The 21147-nt window shown below is 43.9% G+C and overlaps 2 protein-coding genes across 4 annotated transcripts in view; both read right to left on the reverse strand.

Moving 5' to 3' along the window:
* The window catches only part of LOC104637528 (potassium voltage-gated channel subfamily A member 1), a 28577-nt gene extending 7877 nt beyond the window's left edge, over nucleotides 1-20700 (reverse strand). For 2 of the 3 annotated variants that reach the window (XM_010305055.2, XM_075761452.1), the window contains exon 1: nucleotides 17045-20700. In XM_010305055.2, coding sequence (XP_010303357.2) covers nucleotides 18537-20450 — 1914 coding nt within the window. In that variant the 5' untranslated portion in view covers nucleotides 20451-20700 and the 3' untranslated portion in view covers nucleotides 17045-18536. Of the gene's footprint in view, nucleotides 1-766; nucleotides 885-17044 lie in introns of all 3 variants that reach the window. The other variant, XM_075761444.1, reaches the window with a different exon arrangement.
* The window catches only part of LOC104632212 (potassium voltage-gated channel subfamily A member 1), a 134848-nt gene that overhangs the window by 7859 nt on the left and 105842 nt on the right, over nucleotides 1-21147 (reverse strand). The gene's annotated exons all lie outside the window — the stretch shown is intronic.

Genomic DNA, 21147 nt, shown 5'->3' on the forward strand with positions numbered 1-21147 from the left:
AATACTTAGTACTAGCATGGCATGCTGTGATGCACACAAGGCCTTTAAACATCAATTCGTTACTTGTAACCCCTCAGATAAGATTTCTTAAGGAAAGTCCAAAACTCCCATTTGCCTCAAATCCCTTCTGCAGCTCCATTTTTTCCAGGTTAAGCATTATCTACTGACAGTGACACCCAGCCTTATATAATGACATGTGATACCTTTCTAGAGAGCACAGAAATAGACTGAATCATAATTTAGGCTCAGAGCTGACAGTGAATAATAATTATCTCATCCCCATCCTTTTTCAAAGTGTGCTCTCTGTGATTTTTTTCACTAGTTCAGAACAAGGCTCAGACTGACTGCTACTCTGTCCAACCAGCAGTGGGAAAGTTTGCCAAAAGCAGCAGCAGTACTATTTGATCCTACATCTGCTGGAGCCAGTTAAAAAATTTCTATTCAATTCTACAACAGAGCAACAGGTCTTCAGAGTCCAAGCACAATTTGAATGAAATAAAGGTGGAGCAGGCATCTTGCCAGTCCAAGTTCCAGTCATCACTGTGTTTTGCACCTAATGATGGTAAAGTTTTTTGTATACCTTATAGGATTAAGTTACTTTTCATTCAATACCCATGAAATTTGATAAGAGCTATGATATATCTGCATATTGAGCTGCACAGGTCATTCTCAATGCCATCTGTATTTCATCATGGGTAATACCAATTGCCTTCAATACCCACAGATAACAAAAGGAATTTAGCACCTAAAAAATATTGCTCAGCACCTTACTGAATTGTGCTCTTTATGTACAGCAAATTATACACATGCCACGTCTGTTTTCCAATGACTTTCAGTGTCTTTTCTGACTTCTCAGATGACTTTCAAGAATGGGGATTGTCTACCTAGGGAAAAACCATGTTTATTCTGGTTAGTTCCTGCACAGTCATTATCCTTTAAAATAATAAAGATTAAATTTGTTTTAGTATTATGAAGTGGACTAAGTTACATATGAGTCAGGCCTACCTTTATTCCAAATGTGATTATTCACAGAGGAGTATGCTCCATTTCAAGTCATCGTACTTCAGATCTAGCTTTTTTTTTATTCAGATTATGCATCCCAAGTGTTTCCATGTAGATGAAGCCTTACAGCTTTAGAAAAACCATATCTCCAATGCCTAGTCTTTCTTTACAGCAGGAAAGTCACTGTAAATTCCTTATTGTAAAGTCTGAAGAGTCATAGTAATGTCCCTGTTACATACATTGCATTTTCCCCAAATAAATACCAAAATAGGTCAAAATGCTGCAATAGAAGCTGCAAGATGATTCTCAGAACATATATATATGTTGTGGAAACACCCCAGATACATTTCTGTTCCCAAATACCTATGAGATTTATCACCTATCGGTATAACAAAAGGTAAGGCTCAACTATTTGGGGATCTGCCTTTTCTTTTTTGTCCTGGAAAATATGCTTTTCTAAGACATTCCTTGCTCTTAGCCTGTGTGTTTATAGCCTTATTTTGAAAAGCCACTAGGCAGATGTTCCCCAAATGTGAGTTAATAACTTGTAGGTAGCTTTTGGGGAAGCTTTCTGAAATCCCTTCATGCAAAATGATTTCGCAAACTGCCTGCATGCCATTCTTTGGCTATTCTAGCAGACTATTTCAAAATGGTCAAGAGAAAATGGCAGATTATGGTCTATTTGTTTTGCAGCAGACTGTTACATTCATTCTGCAGTGGTAAAAAAATATAAAGGGAAAGCGAATCATGCACAAGGCTTTTACTGAAGATTTTTTTAGAACCTGGAAGTCCTCACTGGTTACAAGGCCAGGATGTTTGGGCCTCTGCCCCTCTTCTGCATCCCTTCTGCAGCATTTCTTACCATTCAAAATATGGCTGTTTTTTCACAGAATAGTGATAGTCTGAGTATTCAACAACCATAAATCAGACTTCACAGCATCGTAAGATTAATTTAAAGATCAGATTTCAAATGCGGGGCTCTTCCTGTTTACCTTTGGCTTGTTAGAGATACTGTATTTCTTGCAAGGCATAAAGTTAGAAATATTGCTAGTGTCTGATCTGGTGAGCATCTCTCAGTGTTTTTTAACAGATTTCACAAGAAATCCATCACTATACTGATGACAAAATGCTGCAGTCTTTCTTAACAATGGCAGCAGATCAAATGGTTTCTAATCCTGAACACAGATCTGTCTGTATGTGAACCAATGAAGTTTAATTGCCCTGCCTTCAGGGTGATCCATAATTTCTATCCTCCTTAAACGGTGGGGCCCAGAACTGCCCACAGTACTCAAGGTGAGGAGGCGCAAAGGCTGGATATAACAGAATAATCCCCTCTTTTGACCATCTGGTTACGCTGTGTTTGATGCACCCCAGGACAGTGTTTGCCCTCTTGGCTGCCAGGGCACACTGCTGGCTCACAGTGACCCTGCTGTCAACCAGCACCCCCAGATCCATTTCTGCAGGGATGCTCTCCAGCCACTCCTCTCCCAATTTATGCTTGTGACTAGCGTTACTCCGTCCCAGATGCTGAATCCAGTATTTTGACTCGTGAAATTTCATCCCATTCATCATAGCCTGATGTTCCAATCTATCTGGGTCCCTCTGCAAGACCTCTTGTCCTTCAATAAAGTCAACAGCACCTCCCAGTTTGGTATCATCAGCAAACTTACTAAGGGTGCATTCAACTCTTGCATCCAGATCATTGATAAATATATTGAACAGAACTGGCCCTAGAATTGAACCCTGAGGAAACAGAACTTTGGCCCAAGGTATTAAAAAAAATCAGCTAAGAGCTCCAGGTTGATAGTTATAGCAAGTGAATTTCTTCCTCAAGCACAGTAAAACCTCTCACCAGGAAAAAACACTTCCTTTGGGACAGGGCCAAAGTTCAGAGGATAAAGAACTTTTCAGAAATCACATAGTGCTAACACATACGTATCTACATTTTCTTTTTAAAACCCCAGCTGCCTCACTGCTCACAGCTCTCATGAGGAGACGCTGAGAGGAGGCTGTTAGACACATTTCTTATGGCATCATTGGAAGGGTCTCATCCACAGAACCAGTGATGAAGACAGTATAAGAATGTAAAGAAAACATTGCATTTGCCAGACCAGAAGGGTAAAGTCTAGTGATTAGGGTGATAAATATATCTGCAGATAACACAGAAAAGTTTATGTAACAGCTATACTACCAGAGAGCTGTAAATTGACAGTTATTTTGGCTAGGTGCACCTTACAGTTTCATTTTAGTTTATGACTGTAAAACGTGTAGGTAAAAAGTGTGACCACGTGGTCCTTAAAATTAAGGTATTAGCCTCCCCGTCAGGCAATATGCCCTCTCTTCTGCACCCCAGCACTGTGTGATCTTGGGAAAGTTGTTTAGAGCTCAGTTATGCTTTTCAGGTCCAGTCTTAAACACAGCATAATAATATGCTTTGCTTTTCTTCCTGTCCATTCTCAAATCAGGCCAGAAAGTCCTATAGCAAATGCCACCAGTGGGAATAATATGTATGGATAGTTGGTTAGTTGGTTGGGAAGAATCAACCAACTCTCTGCAGAGTGCCTTATGCTTAGAAAAGCAAATAGGATGAGCTATTACTCAGGTCAGGGAAGTAAAGGAGCTGCAGCTAGTACTGCCTGTGTGCAGGGCTGCTAAGGGGCCTGCAAGCAACCTACTGAAACCCAGCCTATTTAAACTGCAATAGTAAAGATCCAGTCTTCTTGTAAACTCTTTCCTCCCTTCCTCCTACTCCTCCACACTCACCACTGCAACGCAGCAGAAAAGGATATGAGCTTAAATTTCAAGGTTTTGTTTCCTCAACTTGTAAAACACCAGGATGGCATGATGTGGACACTGATGAACCTGGCCCCAAACTCACTGAAATGAAGAGGGCTCTGTCTCCCTGCTGCTCCCCACCCCCAATTACAACAGACTTTAGAACATGTTAGAAGTCTAAAATATGTTCTGAAAGTACTGCTAGAAGAAAGGAAGGAACTCGGTCTTAATATGCAAACTACTCTTTGCCTTATTTCTAAGCACAACTCTGCTTCTTGCTATTCTAAAAATCCCACTAATCAGTATTTGCTACACTCCAGAGAAGAAGTCTGTGAACATACCCAGGTTGATAGTGTATTTCATTCACCATGTCCTTCCTGTCTTAGTAGAGCAACAATTTAGGAGAACCAATGCCATAGCTTTTCCCTAAGCAGTATTAGTTCAGGCTTTTCTTTCCTCCACGTCAGCTACCTTTATAAAAGCTGTAAAAAAATAGAATTATTTTCTTCAAGGCTGGTGTCCTTTTGCCTTCTGCCAAGGCCAGAATATGCACTCCATAGCACACAGGCTGGTATGTGCAGCACCAGGCACACCACTCAGCCTTGTCAACATGTGAGTGTAAGGTAAACAGAAGAGAGATGATGATGATGATGATGATAAAGATACTGCTGACTCAGCAAAAGAGAGATAGTGTTGGGAGAATGATGGCGTGCAAGACCATGCTGCAAACAAGCATCCTGCCATTCATCTGGGGAGAGTGGAAGGATGGCTGCATGCTGTACGCCCACCAAAGCACAAGGAGAGCTGCTGCTCCTGCTGAGCACTGACCCATGGGGCAACTCAGCAGATTCTGCTTCTCACAGAGGCAAGACGCTGCCAGTCAGCAGACTGGGCTCAGCACTGAGCTCAGCTGGAGCTGCAAGGCCCTGCCACTCACTGAGCACTGTTTTGCCTCAGTGAAAAGCACCAGCTCCTGGCTCCAGGCTCCTACTGAGATCCAAACTCAACAGAGCCAGCAACTCAGCGGGAGTCGGCTGTAGCCCTGGATATAGACATAGCCAATCTGTTCTCAGCAAGCACTGATATTGCACCCTTAAAGCATGTCCTGCACTGGTTTAACCCCTGTACAACCCCCTGTTCACTTACTATGGTCTGCTTCTCTTCAAGGGAGAGCAGCATTTGACCTGCGCTGAGTGAAAGCCTACTAGCTGCTACTCAGACATTTGCTCTGATGAGACAGTTAAAATGAGCATACTGCAAACACTATAAAAATTATTGACATTCATAGCACCATTAATCAGCTGCACTCATCCTCCAAATTCCACCATCTTGCTGTGAAATGGCAAGCTGCAGGCTTGATTCACTGCAAATCAGCTCAGCTCTACACTGTTTTGTCCCAGTCACGTCACCACCAAACTGGAAGGAACAGCCATGGATCCAGCAGAAGATTTGTCTGAACTACTTTGTTTGTTATCCTCGCAGTTAAACCTTGGAAAATCCATTTTTTGCCAGGATCTTTTGCTGTAGTTGTTCCCCCCTTTGGGAAAGATGCTAATTGGCTGTTTATCATCTGGTCAGAAAGGGGAATTGAATATCGCCCGAATGAGTCACAGCCTGCTGGAATTCACTCTTGCCCTTTCCTTAAACTGAGAAGGCATGCATGACACACACCTGCGTAGAAACATTTCATGACCAAGGCTTCTTTTCAGTAATGGTACCTGGCTCATGTTTCCTATTCAACAGAGACTAAAACTTTACAGAATCAGCCATTGGCAGCACTCCCAGGATATTTTTCCATTCGCACATATTTCTAAAAATGTCTAACCATTCTCATCTGGGAAGCCTGACATCAGATGTACATTAGCCCGGGAAAAAAAAAGTTCAAAATGCAAGCCCCTTCTAAAAAGGAAAACAAATTCAAAGTATGTTACATTGGCTGCTGCCTCCGAGCTCTATGCAAATAACAGGAGGAAATTTTACAGTGTGATTTTACCCATGACAATTCAATTAGAAAATCAGACAAGGGAATAGTATGGGTTTCATGGATGAGAAGTGGATCTTATGTGAGATTCTTATTCAGGCCTGATTCCTGCATGTTTGGGTTCATTACCCAACAGCAGACAAAAAAACTCCCAGGCAGGGCCTTAAAAGCCATGCTTTCTTTGCAGTCCTGGAATTAAAACCAGACAGCTAAACAACAGTACATCTGACTGTGGGAGAGCTTTCCCAGGGAGGAAGCATTTTGGCTTGAGCATTTTGTTCCAGTCATCAGTCTCTGATTATTTTCACTTCCAAATTTGGACCCTTCACACACCTTCCCAGCATCACCTGCTTTGCCCGAGAAACTAGTGTAAACGAACAAGACATGCTATGCTGCCATTTTGCAAGCAGAGTTAGGGCAATAAGCAATATTGTTTCCACACTCTCTTCTCCTCACAGCACATGCCACCAGCATGTTATCACTGTAAGACAGAGATCTCTTTAATTCAGACTGTCAAGACTGAAGGAAGACAAAGGATATGACTGCAGCCCTCAAGTATACCTGAGTAGGATTCCTGGAATGGAACAGAAGTTGACTTCAGTAGGACTAATCCATAATTACAGAGTCAACAGAGATCAGGATGCGCTCCTGAAATATTTTAAATATATATTTCACTGTCCATGAATGCTGCAATAATGACTTTACAACTTCTCTCTCTAGGGGAAATTAATAGAAAGGCACCCTCCCCTTACTGGCTCCAGTGATGATTTTGTTCACTTACCTCCACAATGTGTTTTGCTCTTGAATTATACTTTTGCTTTCTTGCAAATCTACATGGTTTTTACATGTCCAATTTAAGTATGTATCCTGTCTCTAAATACTGAATAATACATAAATATGATAAGCAGAGTTTTTAACCTTACTCATTGTTGAAACAGACCTTAAAGACTGATGCCCTGACATAAAAAGTTTCATCACACTTTCCAGGTGGTGGATCTCAGCATTCCAGACCCCAAGTTCTGGTGGTCTTTGCTATAGTCACCTAAGACATGACCCCCACACTAAGCCACCTGCTTACTCATCTGCTGGAGGAAACCACCTCCACAGCAGAAATTCCTCAGCCAGCAAGTTGTATTGTCCAGAACATTTGCCATCATCAAACAGGCCTTCAGTACTGAGCAGTCTTGTCCTGCCACTCCTACTGAAGTGACAACCTCTGTCAAAGGAGTGAGACAAAGGAGAAAACTAAGTCATTAGGAGAATGACTATGTTCAGTGGAAGATCATATGGGATGCGTGCATATGCAAAAACTAAAAAATGAAAGTCCATTGATAGGTTCACCTGTCCTTAGCGGTCCCATCAGAGGAACTTGCTTCTGACCCACTTCTTGGGGTGGTTGACAGCATAAACATCTTAAATTATTGTATTTAGAGCTGTTAAGATCCATGAATTACAGTGTCAGAAAAGATTTCAAGTGGAAGTTTACTTCTAGACATGCACTCTTACTTCTCAGTCTGACTGAACTTAACTAATCTTCCAGTCCCTGAGGACCACAGCAGAGCAACTGCTGGCATATACCTTGAAGAAACAGAAGAATTCTAGTGGTGGTCCTCTTCCTGCCTGTGCTGAGTGGTCCATGGTTTCTACAACTTACAGAAGCAGTAATACACTTACACATGCTTCTAATAGTTTTGCTTCCAGTATTACATTCAAAATCTCAATACTTTGTAAAGGGAAGTTTGGTGATGCTTTCAGACCAGTCCTTACTTGCATGCACATTTTCTGAGGCTATCTCAATGGCTTAGAGAAGTCAAAGCCATTTGGAAGCTAACAATGCTCAGAAAGTATGTATTTGTTTTGATCTTTAGGTACTCCCCTTTCAGGTTGCAATTAGTTTAGGTCCAGATTGTTTCTTTAGCATATATGCAAAGGAAAGTAACTTAACCCACAGTGTAAACACCATGGACCAACACAGAAGGGCCTTGTCCATGTCAGGTACAGGCCAGGCAAACATCTGCAGATCATTTAGGTGAGGCTGACCATCTCTTTGGGAAGGAGGCTGGCCTCAGTGAGATCTCTGCAGGTCTCATCCTGCCTGAATTGCATGCAGTTAGGAGTGTCTCCCCACCCCCTTCCTTGTTTTTTTTTTTTAAATTTCCATTATTTTCTAGTGCAGCCTGCTGGATAGCAAGGAACAGATGTGCTTGGCCACCAGGGCCTCAACTGTATCACAGTCCCTAAGCATAATTACAAGATGCAGTGACTGAAACACAAGGTATAGCCTACACTAGGGTTGTGCAAACAGGAAAATCAGTCAGTCAAAAAACAAAGCAAGAGTATTTCGCTCTTACTATCAGATTCACTCGTGCTCCTCCATTTGCACTTAGCAAAAATGGGGGTTTAAGTGGTGACTTTTAGTATAGTTGCACATACATGAGCTCAGGTGGAAACAGAATTAGATGAGAACAGATTTTGGTAGAAATAATTGTGCTCAATAAATAGAGACTGATTGTTGTTTAAGGGAAGAAAGTATCACTAGGGGGAATGTGTAAAGCTTTTAAGATACTCCAAGAAATTGCCTGAGAGCAAGATGCTGTGTAGCATGAAAGGGCATACTTCTCAGCCCTAAGTGTGAAACCAAGCAATATCTACACTTGTCAGTTAAACAGTTTGAGGGAATGTTCCCAGGCAATTAATCACAATCAACTATATTGTTAAAGACTCCTGGTCACACTTGCAAGTCTGTACCAGAGACCTCTCTCCCAAATACTTCCCAGGCACAATCTGGGAATCAGCACAGGCCAGGAACTCAGCCCATTAGGCAGCCTGCCTTCGGCCACCTTGTTTTAGAGGGAGAGCCTCAACACAGGCTGTTGCACGCCAACTGGCCTCAGTGCCAGAGGCACTGTCCTGGGCACATTTCATTTTCTAATATAGATGCAGTCAGGATGTCTATGAGAATTCATATCTCCTCCTTAGTGGAATATCCAGCGTCCTTATTAAGAACAGAACCTACCTCATTTTCCACTAGCAAGAAGCAGCGCAAATTCCATTTTGAAATGCAGTGTTTCCAAGCCTTCCAGAAGGATTTCTCTCTCATGCTCCAAAATCCTACGCTCCTCAGCCTCTGCTCCATTATCAGTATGCATCACTGAGATCCTTCTTACATCCCCTGGTATTCTTCCAGCACCTGCTTAAGATGGTTTCAATTCAGAATGTCAAGAAGGCAGCTAAAATTTGAAGGCAAAAAAAAAAATTCTCCAAAGCCCAACCAGGACAAGCCTGTGAACACTGTGTTACTGCAGTCAAATGAATTCTGCTATCAGAGCAAAACTATCAGTCCAAATTAGAAAATTAATTAGCTTATAATAATTTACTTTTTTCCATTGTGTAATAATATTTAGCATTACTGCAATAGTTTATTGTAGTAACCACTATATGTGAGCAAACTATGCATACCTGTCAATGCTCCTCTGTGCTTCATGAGTCACAGGGGCAGATACAGCCACTGAAGAAGCGGTGCTGTTGTCAGCTCCAGAGAAATCCAGATTGAAATGCTTTGGCTTCAGAGTTTTTCCCCCACAGAGAGGTTTGTGGCATCCCTAAATATTCAACACGGTGGCATCAGAGCCATTAAAGTTAGCATCTTAACCCAAGGAACGGGTCATTTAGAGATACCCTGTGAGAAAAGTGCATTATGTGAATCTGAACAAAATTTTGCTTTTTATTGGGACTTACTCCACCAGGCCTGCAGGAAGATGACAGTGTATGTTTGGATCCACACTTTAGCACACTCTCCTTAAGACAGGTACCTGTATCCTTTCTTAAAGCACTGAGCAGACTTTTAAAACATGATCCTGTGAGATACTGTGAAGGTATTCTGCCCAATGGCTGAAATTCAGAAGCAACTCTGGGAGCCACCATCCCTTTCTTAGGCAAATGCCCTGATATCTCAGCTATAGACTCCTCCTCTTCCCTTTGCTTCTTATTTGGCTCAAGGAATGTTATCTCCTTCAAAACACAGAGGCTAAGCTTTAGCTAGAGGGTATTCCTTCCCAGGACAATCTTTGTCACCTTCCAGACTGACTGTTTCTTTGCATCAGTTCTCTTGCATGGCCAGAATTTCTCAGCATGTTAAAGATTATATTTCCTAATTAAAACATTCCTAGAATTAATTGCATAATAAAAAAATAATAATAACAACATATATTTTCACATTAACCTTTCTTGTCTTTAAGTGAGCCTCTTATGCAGCACTGCCTTGAAAATGACAGTGTTTTCTGAACTAAGGAACTCATAAAATCTCTGCAAATTCACATTAAAGCCTTCCCTCAATTACACCCCCACAGATTTTTAAATCATTTTAAACAAGACAGAAAAAAATTTAAAAGGCTACACACCTTAAATAATTCAAATAATTTTCAGCTCCTCCCCCACCCTAATCACATGCATTTCTGCTTACAATTAAACAGGGAGGAGGGAGGTGGAAAAGGTTTCAAATTTGTTGACCTTCCCTGAGTAATTAAGTATGGTAGAATCTAATCCCTACTAACTCTGGAGGGAGCAAAGAAAACCCTGGTATGGATTTGTGAGATGTTCTAGGGGAATTACTAAGTGCTAGGACACCACCACTGAAGTGCAACCACATAAAGGAAGGAATTTTAACATTACCAACCTTTGGTCCCTGTAGACACTTCAGAGCCTTAGACAGCCATGCTAACAAACTAGTATATTTAACTTGCACCATTTCCTCCAGTATCTTCATACAAACTCCACCCCTGAATATGAGTATTTATTATGCAACTGTATTCTCATGAGAAGAGCTGCAAGGTTTCATTGTACTCCTCACCTACAGGAAATACCACACAGAAACCACTACTGCCTGGCCTGGGTTGGAAATGTGACCTGACAGAAGAGACTGTATATTTCAACAACATTTATCTCCAAACTGGCTTTGTCAGAGAACTGGAGAAGGGTAGAATTGCCACTGTCCTGAGAGGGGAATTATTACGGATCTCCATCCAGAGTGGCTACTCTAGCAACATGCTTTCCTACATCAATTTTAACATAACGATCTCTAGCAACACATCCATCTGAAACTGAAGGGAGGCAGCTGTAGAATGCCCAGCACTAATCGCATCTAGACAGCTCTGCCACTTACTGCTTTGCAGTAATGACTGCTGTCACTATTAAATATACTGTGTGATAGAAGTGGAGGAAGTGAGCAGTCAGTTATTAATCCAAAGAGTAAGAGCCAGGGTAATCCAAGAACAAAATAAGTGGAGTTGGAAGAGAAGGCAAAAATGCAAATTACTCCTATTTTCAGAAGCAACTCTTCATCTTGGATCTGCATCTTCTCAGATAGTATCAGGGAAGACTCAGAAACCCTGAGTCTAAGTCATTACTCACGTGAGAAGGACTGCAATGGGTGACATAAACTACAGAGAAGAAAACAACTCAGAATGTTTTAAAAAAATGCAGTTATCCTTGGCTGCTTAAAAGCTGTTTCCCACAAGATAGCAAATGACAATCTCCATGGCACACGGTATGTGAAACACGGAAATGAGATATATCTTTCTTTTTCATCTTCTGCATGTCAGACAAGTGTTACAACCTGCACTGATTTCTTTGGAAACATCCTCATCCTTTGGAAACATGATCACAGTGAACATGAGTTAATTACCTATACAGAAGAGAATTTTCAGATTACTTTTGGTAAATTCTAAATTATATCTAGAAAATTATTAATTCTGCAGTAATCATATAGACTATGTGTGCTGAGAAGCCCATGCTCTAATCAAAACACTTCATTGCCAGCTAGGAAGGTTAATAATTTTACTATTAGATCAAGTCATTTCTGGAAATCAGGTCAATTTTGCTGAAAATTCAGAGTAACATTGTTCCATTGGAAAGGGTAACCTCATTTTCATGTAATACCAAGTCAAATAAGGTGAAATTCACCAAAAACAAAGGATATTGCATCTCTTTCAGAACAACGGAAACAGGATTGCAGTCAGAGCCACTGGATTTTTAACAGTACTCTTTTGGATGCAACCAGGCATCAATGAGAACAAAATTCAGGTATCTGTCCCTAGCGCAAAGTTCTTAAAGAAAGACCCAAAGCTGGCAATACAAAGGTAGTCCTAAATTGGACTACCTGTTCATTGTGGCATGGAGTGGGATTTTAGAATGCAGAATAGCAAACTCTTTGCTGAGTCAGATTCATCACATATTGGCAAAAATATGTGATTATCTTACAGAGGGCAGCTGAGCTCTAAGTTCAAAGGAAAGTGGCACACAAGCTGGTACAAGCACAGAATCAAGTCCCATGCATTTACAACAGCAGGGAACAAAATGAAGTTAGTCAGTGCTGATACTGTGGTGAGCATCTGGAGCTGTAGTTACTGGGTAATTTCAGCAAAGCTATGCTGACTATACAAACATGCTTACTTGCAGTAGTCAGGAAGACAGAAAAGAGCTTTTATTGCATCAATTAGTATTACTGAGAAAAGAAAAAAATGCTTCCAGGTAAACAAGCCATCTTCAAGGCACTGGTTCACAGCAGCTCTGGCTCTGTCTCTGGTTTTATCTTTTTCAGCCCTGGTAAAAATACAGTACAGATACCTGAGAATCAAAAAATACCAAATAAGGACACTACATTACTAGATTACAGAAGCAAGAAAGCACTGCAATATATATGCTAATTGTGTATGAATGCTGTTCTTTCTCTTTAAAGAAGTTGCTATTTATCTTTGTAACTTCTAATTCCAATTAATTCTTTAGTCGTATTGTTATGAGCTTTACTTTTCTCCTATTCCAATTAACATAAAGCTTCTAATTTCATATGATTTTAATGATACCATACCCACATTTTTCACAATGTTTCATCATAAAAATATGGGGATTGTTCTGGCCAATGGACCCACAGGTAGTTACTGGAGAATTTCCGTGTTTATTCATACTATGAGTTGACACGCTGACATCAGACAGCATGACCCAGGTTCACCGAAGAGTATCAGCACCCTTAGGTCCCAAATTAAGGCAAGAGCAACAGAAATTTAACAAGCTGACAAGGAGAACTGGGGAGCAGTTAACACATACAGTAAGAAAGCGGGGGGAAAAAAAATCTTACAAAAGCTACAAATACACTAAACGGTATGTTCTAAAAAAATATTTTGTGGTGCTGAATATTATGTAAGCCTTGGCAGAATGATTTTGGAACAATGATTTTGATTGTTTGTAGGCTATATGATTATAAAGACCTTTTCTATTCCGTTTTTGAAACATTTGTAGCTAAGTTAGCTTACAGAGGGACATCAGTGAAACTGATTGTCACACAATGACAGGCTAAAGCTGCACCAAAGGCAGGAAGATGCTGTTAAAGCTTTATCTCACAGTTTCCTTGCTGCCCCTCTGTCCTGAACAGGATCTACCTTGTTATTAGCGAGGTCTCTCCAACACACGGACTGCCATACAACATACCAATTCCATTACTGGCCAAGTAGCAAGGCTAAAGTCTTGATTAGGCCTTTAAAGCCCTCCCTTTCATTATTCCCTAAGCATGGCAGCAATCTGCCTGCAAGCCCTTGTCAAATTTCACTACCAGTCATGACATCTTGCTAAATGACCTGAACAAATCTCAGCTAGGTAGCTACATTCCTTGCTACGGCTAAAAGTGGCATTGTTGTGTGCCACTAAATGGTCTCCCTGTTTTATCTCAGAACTAATTTCAGAAGAGTAAAGGGTTTTTGTGTACATATCTATCTCCTGTAAGACTGAAAGTGCACTGATATTTGCCTTGTTACCTAATTAGAGGTGAACGGCAGTGCTCAGTGCGCTGTGAATCAAGAGCCCCCAGCACCACCAGCACCACCAGAACAGCAGTGTTTGCAGCATGAGAGGCCAGGGAACAGCCAGCAGAAGTGCCATTTTCTCCTTACAGAGTCCAAATAAAAAGAGCACACAAAAGAGGGATTTGTTCGTGCTGCTCAAAGCAGCATTAACTCTGCCTCTGTGTTCAGTGACCCCACCAGATGGGTCACAGTGCACAGATGCTGGCATACAGCCCTTGCCTGCAGAGCCACCAAGAGCCAAGCAAGAGACCAGAAAGGAGATCGCAGGCTGAATCTCTCTCCTCCCTTCAATCCCTCCCCGAGATCTCACATTTTAGATGTCCCAGTCCAGCCAAGCCCTCATTTTTGTGCCTCTCCAAGCCCTCTCCCCCTTTGAAAGGCTTGGTCTTCCCTTTCACATCCTTTTCTTTACCATGTTTGTGTATAGAAGATGATTGTACTATTGTTCATAAAGCAGTAGGAGATGAATGGCGTTACATAACTGCTAGTTACTGTTTTATCATTTTTTAGAATGATGGAAAAGTAAAATGGGAATGTAGACTCCCCTTGGGACCAGGCTAAACAAGTTAAACTTAAGTTACTGGTGACCCAAAAGAATATTCACTTCAGCATCCCCAAAATGGAAGAATGGAAGGGTAAGGCATTTCAGTACATACTGTCCCACACAAAATGACAAGCCATTAATAACTATGGCATATAGGCATGTGTGGAGTGAGAAATCGTCTGTGATGTAGCTCCTAGTCAAAAGAGTTTACAAAAAAAGTGTTGGTTTGGGTTTTTTTAACATTTGCAATGATTTGCTATTCATTAAGCTCAGATATGTTGTGGCTTTTTGATATTCCAAAAAGGTTTTATTCAGCTTGCTTTTCATTTCAGGTCAGCTAACATAAAATCAATAACAGTTTGGACAGATTTCCTTCTTGTAATAACCCTAGAATTGGCATACATAGCCTAAACTCTCTTCCTGTTTCACATTTACAGGAGCTTTCTCAGAGTGATTTGGTTACCCCTTTCTCTCATATTCTTTTGCAGCAGAAACTTGCATTGGCATGTTACGATGCTTCTGCACTGTTTATATCCCAAGCGCAGATACATGCTGCCTATTGAACTCAGTGAAGCTTCTTGACACCAAAATCAATTCCAGCAAAAGCAGGTTCACACTGCTGGAAAACACAATTACACTCTCATCCCGGCCAAAGTTGCAATTCTTCATGCAGGCAATCCTGGTACTCAGTTTGCAACTGATCATGTCAAGAGGACTGCGCTGATGAGTAGTGGCTGCAGGAATAGGCACTCTTTCTGCAGTAAGAATCTGGTATTCTGAATACGGTGTCCTGCAGCACCACTTGTTTTCAGGCTCACAAACTGTACCATGTACCTAAATATTTGCACCAAAGTCCAATGGGAACTGATGGCTCTAAGGTTTCAACAGGGTATGTAGTTCATCTTTAAGTAACAATCTCCAAGATCAGTGCATCTAAAATACCTGCTGAGCAATGCTTTACTTAAGCATGTACTTAAAACTGAGCCTATGCTAAGTGCTTTGCTGAACTGTGATTTAACCATGCGTCTGGTCGCATTACTCAGTGTCTGGCAGCAACCTCTCATTAGACAGCAAATCCTTTACTGCCTTATAAGCCAATAGAAATTATGCATCCTAGTAAAGAAGGTGTCAAAGCCCAGTTTGAACTGTGCTTGACAACTGTTTAGAAAGCTAAGCCAAACAAATATTTTCAGGCGTATTTTGAGAATAATTGCTTTTCTTTTTATTGGAAAGTTCTGTTGTTTTATCATGGAAAAACGCAGCATGTTCAAACTGAAGGTCGAGGAGTGATTTGACAAGCGTACATAGAGCCCTGTGCAGCAACCAGAGTATTTTGCTCTGATAGAGCTTGATCTTGATTGGGACAACTTCTACCCTCAATTATAGCAGGGTGCATACACTGACATCCAGAGCTGAACTGGCTCCAGTGGGAAGTTAAAGGCCCCCAGTACCTTGCAAGACCAAGTTTATGGTATCTCTGCAAACATGAAGCAGGGTTCAACAAGCTGTTGTGATAATCTAACAGTTCACTGCCACTGAAGGGTGAGGATTTCACTCCTCCCTGCTTCCTCACTTCCCCGCACCACTGACCTTCCCCTTCCCTTCCTTGTACTGGCTCTGGCACTCACTTGCTTTCCAACTCATTAATTTGACAGAAAAAGATCTACTTTGTTGTTGCCGCGTTGGATTTTCTGCCAGATGAGTGAGCTCAAGCAGCTCCTGAAGAGGAGGCAGCGCTTGCATGTGTACTTGCGCAGGGACAGAACCATTTCAGGGTAAGCAATAAAAGGGCAGACAATGGGAGGAAGAAAACTGAAAAGGAAGGAGGAAGACAAGGTCTTCTCTTTCCATCAGCAATGGGCTTTTAAGATCACCTCAACCCACTCCCCGTAGCTCCGATCAGCTTTCACCTACATCAGTTTTACACCAGTGTTACTCCACTAGTTGCAACAATTACTGTTATGTAAATTAATACCTAAAGGCCCTGGCCATAAGCAGGGTTCCACTGCTAAACAAGGGACTGGATATACATACTGCCCCTGCTCTAAGGAGCTGACAGTCTAATTCAGCACAATGCACAACCGGAAGAGCAAACTATGGAAGATAAAAGTCATCAGGAAGGTAGGGGTAGTAATGAGAGGAAGACACAACCAAAATTTGATCCTGAAAGACTCACTGCATCATTGTTTGGTACTTATTCAGGTGAGTCACATGGATTTGATCACTGAAAGTATATCAAACTATTGGCCTGAGCAAAAAGCTTCACTGAAGTCCATCAACAATCTACATCTCAGCATATGCAACAGGCAATTATATCACTTCTTTGTCTCATTTTAAATTCAATCATCTCACCAAAGGGCTAATTCGGCACTTCACCTTGATGCAAAAACTCTCACTAAAGCAAACAGGAGATCTGCCTGTGTCTGGAGTGCAGCTGGACTGGGCACTGTGTCTGCCAGTTTTGTTGCAGTTTCTCAGCACACTACATCATCATTCCCCATCTAAATAAACAAGCAGACCAACCAAGAAACCAACATCTAAAATTAATGTGAAAGATCCTGCTCTCTATTATCAGATTCAACCTCTTTTCCCCTCACCACTGGGTTTTGGGCTGAGCTCTGTGTGACAGTTCTTCATACCAAACATGAAAAATACTACTTGCTTGGCACTTACCATGCCTGCTTTGCATCATGCTTTTGGCCATTATCATTAAACGGCATGGTAAGGGATGGGTAAGCAGAATTTGTGTCTGGATGAGAGAATGTCAAAGCGCTGTTTTGCAAAGCTGACTTAAATTTATCACGGTACATATATCTGAAGTACTTGCATAAATTATAAACCTGATTTACTATTTACGTACTTGTATTAGAAAATTTGTTAGAAACAAACCTTGAGTGTTGACAATCAAGACTTCTCTTTCTGCTAGTCTTCCTGTGCCACTGTATGTGGTAAAGGCATGAAACATCCTTCAGCAATAAAACAGAAGTTTGAGGAAAAAACAGAGATGTCCTTTGCAAGATAAATGATAACACAGCTCTTTGATTTAAAGAAGCAACTTTGTGTCAGTCTTCACCAGTAAGCTGTACTGTGCTGTGTTATCACGATGAAGATAATGTGTTACTCGTCTTTCAACAACATCTTAACTGTAAAATCCACAGCACTGAAAAGGTTTTGTTTGGAAATAAAAGAAAACAAGGATGTGTTTTGATGAAAGGTGATGCTTTCCATCCGAGTCCAAGATATAAGCCACGCAATGGTTTAAGTAGCATAGCATGCCATGTTAGACTCTTTAAGTGCCGTCCATTTCCAGTCTATGATAATTAAAAACAGTGAACTGTGTACACGAATGGTATGGATACATAAAGGTGACTGATACACATGCCAAAGTAATCTGGAGCGTACAATGAAAATGGTTTTGCAGATATTGCACTCTACTTTCTTGTTGTATCTATCCACTCCCTCATGTTATTGATCTGTTGTGCACTTGGACTGAAACCAGTAACAGCAAACAACAATTTTTTTCTTTCGGTCTCAAAAATATAACAAAGGTATAAAACTGTAAAACTAAGGAGAAAAAAAAAAAGCTGCACATACATTTTTTTGAGTGGGGACAGTAAGCACAGGACTGAATTATTTAGAAATTCTGAAACAGTAAGGTAATTAATAAAATTATTTATAAAGAAGTATATCTACAATATTTAATAATTTAAGGCTCACAATAAACTAACATATCAATGACAATAAAAGTTTTCTGCTATAGGGTTAAAAGCACCAAATTCACTTCACATACTAGATAACCAGATCTGTACTGATCACAAGTGGAAAACTCTGAAAGTGCTGATCTGCTAATGTTCCTAGTGCTTTAACGATGTCATATTTCACAGGAATAAGAAATCCCCTTTCAACCATAAATACAGTTATACAGATATAAAATATATTGGAATAATTTCAGTTTGAAACTACAGTACAAAAAACCTCAACCTCCCTCCCTCCCCAATCCATTCATTCTCCACACACATCCCCCAACTCTTTACTACTAAACTTGGAGCAACTGAATTGGTTACAAATGACCCATTAAAAACCAACCAACATTTGCTAAAATAAGTTTCTACAAATTAGATTTTGCACTGTCATAATTTACCAGCTCCTGCATCATGGAGCGTAGCTTATTCTTAGTCTATTTTAAAAATAGGTGACCCTTTGTGTCATGGAAAAAGAACATAAAAACATGTATTCCTGGAGGACTGCTCAGGACAGTGATCAATTTATAAAATATAGCCTGATTTAAAAAACTAACTGGTACCAAAAGAATAATTATAGTAGTAAGTTTCTGACACCAGCAAATCCTTCTGCATCTCTGAACTCTAACTCTCTCATCTCCTTACAGGTCTGTTTCCCTATTGGTGTCCAGACAGAGAGCATAGAGCGATTTTCTGAGATCTACGTTACTTTTAGCTTTGATATTGCTTTTCTCTAAGGAGCCGGTACCACTGTTGAACCCCTCACTGTTTTCCAAGTGCACAACAGATTTGTTCAGAGAGTTTCTACTGGATCTTCTCTTTGCATCTCCCCCCGCTGTGCTGCCCTGAGCACTACTGTGTTCATCTTTGAGGACAGCTTGCTCTTCATGATCAGTCTCTCGGTGGTAGAAGTAGTTGAAGTTGGATACGATGACAGGGACAGGCAAGGCGATGGTGAGCACACCCGCGATGGCACACAAAGAACCCACAATCTTGCCCCCCACAGTGACAGGTCGCATGTCCCCATAGCCCACAGTGGTCATAGTTACCACCGCCCACCAGAAAGCATCAGGGATGCTGGAGAAATGAGACTCAGGGTCATCAGCCTCAGCAAAGTAGACAGCACTGGAGAAGAGGATCACCCCAATAAAGAGAAAGAAAATGAGGAGGCCAAGCTCCCTCATGCTGGCTTTCAAAGTCTGTCCCAAGATCTGCAGCCCCTTGGAGTGTCTGGAGAGCTTGAAGATCCTGAAGACCCTGACCAGGCGAATGACTCTGAGGATGGCCAGGGACATGGCTTGCTGCTGGCCCCCACCTCCATTGCTACTGCCGGCCCCGGGCTGCTGCTGCTCATGGGCCAGCTCGGTCCCCAGGGTGATGAAGTAGGGGATGATGGCCACGATGTCGATGATGTTCATGATGTTGCGGGAGAACTCGGGCTTGCTGGGGCAGGCGAAGAAGCGGACAAGGAGCTCAAAGGTGAACCAGATCACGCAGGTGGTCTCAATGATGAAGAAGGGGTCAGAGAGGCTACTGGGTGGCTGCATGGGTGGGGCATCCCCAGTCGTGCCATTCAAACCTCCACTTTGTGGGGGCAAGGGCACTGGCATTTCCCTCTCGTCCCTGAATTCTGGCAGGGTCTCCAGGCAGAAGGTGATGATGGAGATGAGAATGACCAGCACGGAAACGATGGCGATTGCCCGGGCTGAGCTGGAGCTCTCAGGGTACTCAAAGATGAGCCAGACCTGGCGCTGGAACTCGTTGCGGGGCAGGGGTTTCTCCTCCTCTTTGATGAAGCCCTCGTCCTCCCGGAAGCGCTCCATGGCCTCTTCGCCAAGCTGGTAGAAGCGGATCTCATCAGCGAAGACGTCGATGGAGACATTCACCGGCCGGCGGAGCTTGCCCCCGGACTGGTAGAAGTAGAGGATCCCATCGAAGCTGGGCCGGTTCCGGTCGAAGAAGTACTCGTTGCGGAGCGGGTCGAAGTAGCGCATGCGCTTATCCGGGTCTCCCAGCAGCGTGTCGGGGAACTGGTTGAGGGTGCCCAGCTGGGTCTCGAAACGCAGCCCCGAGATGTTGATCAGCACCCGCTGGTGGTGCATGGCACCCCGGTTCACCGCCACCGCCTCCTCCTCCTCCTCGCCCGCCGCCGCCATGGCCATGCCCCGGCGGTGTCCCCCTTCCTCCGGGGGGCCCATCTCCACCGCCGCACCGGGGCGCGGGGCGCGCGGCGGCGGTTGGGGCGGCGGTTGGGGCGGCGGGGGGGCTCCGCGCGCCGCCGCCTGGTCGCTGGGGCTGCCCGGGCTGCCGCTGCGGCGCCTCCCGCCGCCTCCCCGGGGGGCCGGCGGGGGCCGCTCCCGCTCCTCGTCCGGCGGCGGCGGCGGTGGCTGGGTGCCCTCCTTGCCGTCGCTCAGCCGCGGCGCGGCGGCAGAGCCGGCGATGTGGAGCAAGTCGCCCCGCCGCCGAGCCCGGGCGCTGCCGCCGGCCGCGGCATCCTCGCCGCCCGCGATGGCCGTGGCGCCGCCGTTCTCCAGAGTCACCAGCGCGATCTCCATGGGCAGCGGCGGCAGGAGGCAGGCGCGTCTGAGGCGGCGGGCATGCTGCGCTCGCCGACCCGCCGCCGCTGCCGCCGCCGCCGGCGGCCACCTCCGGGCGGGCGCCCTGCCCTGCCCTGCCCTGCTCGCCTCCGCCTCACTGCACGGCGGCGCACGGCCGAGCGCGGCCCGGGGGAGCCGCCCGGGGACCCGGATATGAACGAGCGATCATTATATTGTGGTCACTTGACGTCAAAAAAGATCCCTTTTCCTCCGCGCCCCCGTGCAGGCAGCGGCAGCATCCCCCGGATACCGGGATACCTCATCCCCCCCCCCCGCCCCATCCCGCCACGCCCCGCCCCGCCCAGCGATGGGGCTCCGCACCGGGGCACGGACACGCTCCGAGCGGCGAAGCTCACCCGGCGGGGCGGCCGCTGCCGATGCCCACAGGTGCCGCCGGACCGCCGCGCCGGGGGCCGCTCGGGGACCGCTCCTGAGAAAGGGGAAGCCGGGCACAGGGGGTGGCGGGGCCGCGGGGGCAGCTGCGCCCGGGTAGGGGGGCAGAGGCAGCCCTCCGCCCCCTGGCAAGCGGGGGACGCCGCCCGCTCCCCAGACCCCGCGCTGCCCCCGCCCCCGCTGCCCGCCGCAGCAGCAGGGGATTACGGTGCAGCCTCCACGCGTGGATTACTCGCTAAAGGGATTGCGCGCAGGGAGGGCT

Source organism: Balearica regulorum, chromosome 1 (assembly GCF_011004875.1).
Source record: "Balearica regulorum gibbericeps isolate bBalReg1 chromosome 1, bBalReg1.pri, whole genome shotgun sequence".
NCBI classification, from domain to species: domain Eukaryota; kingdom Metazoa; phylum Chordata; class Aves; order Gruiformes; family Gruidae; genus Balearica; species Balearica regulorum.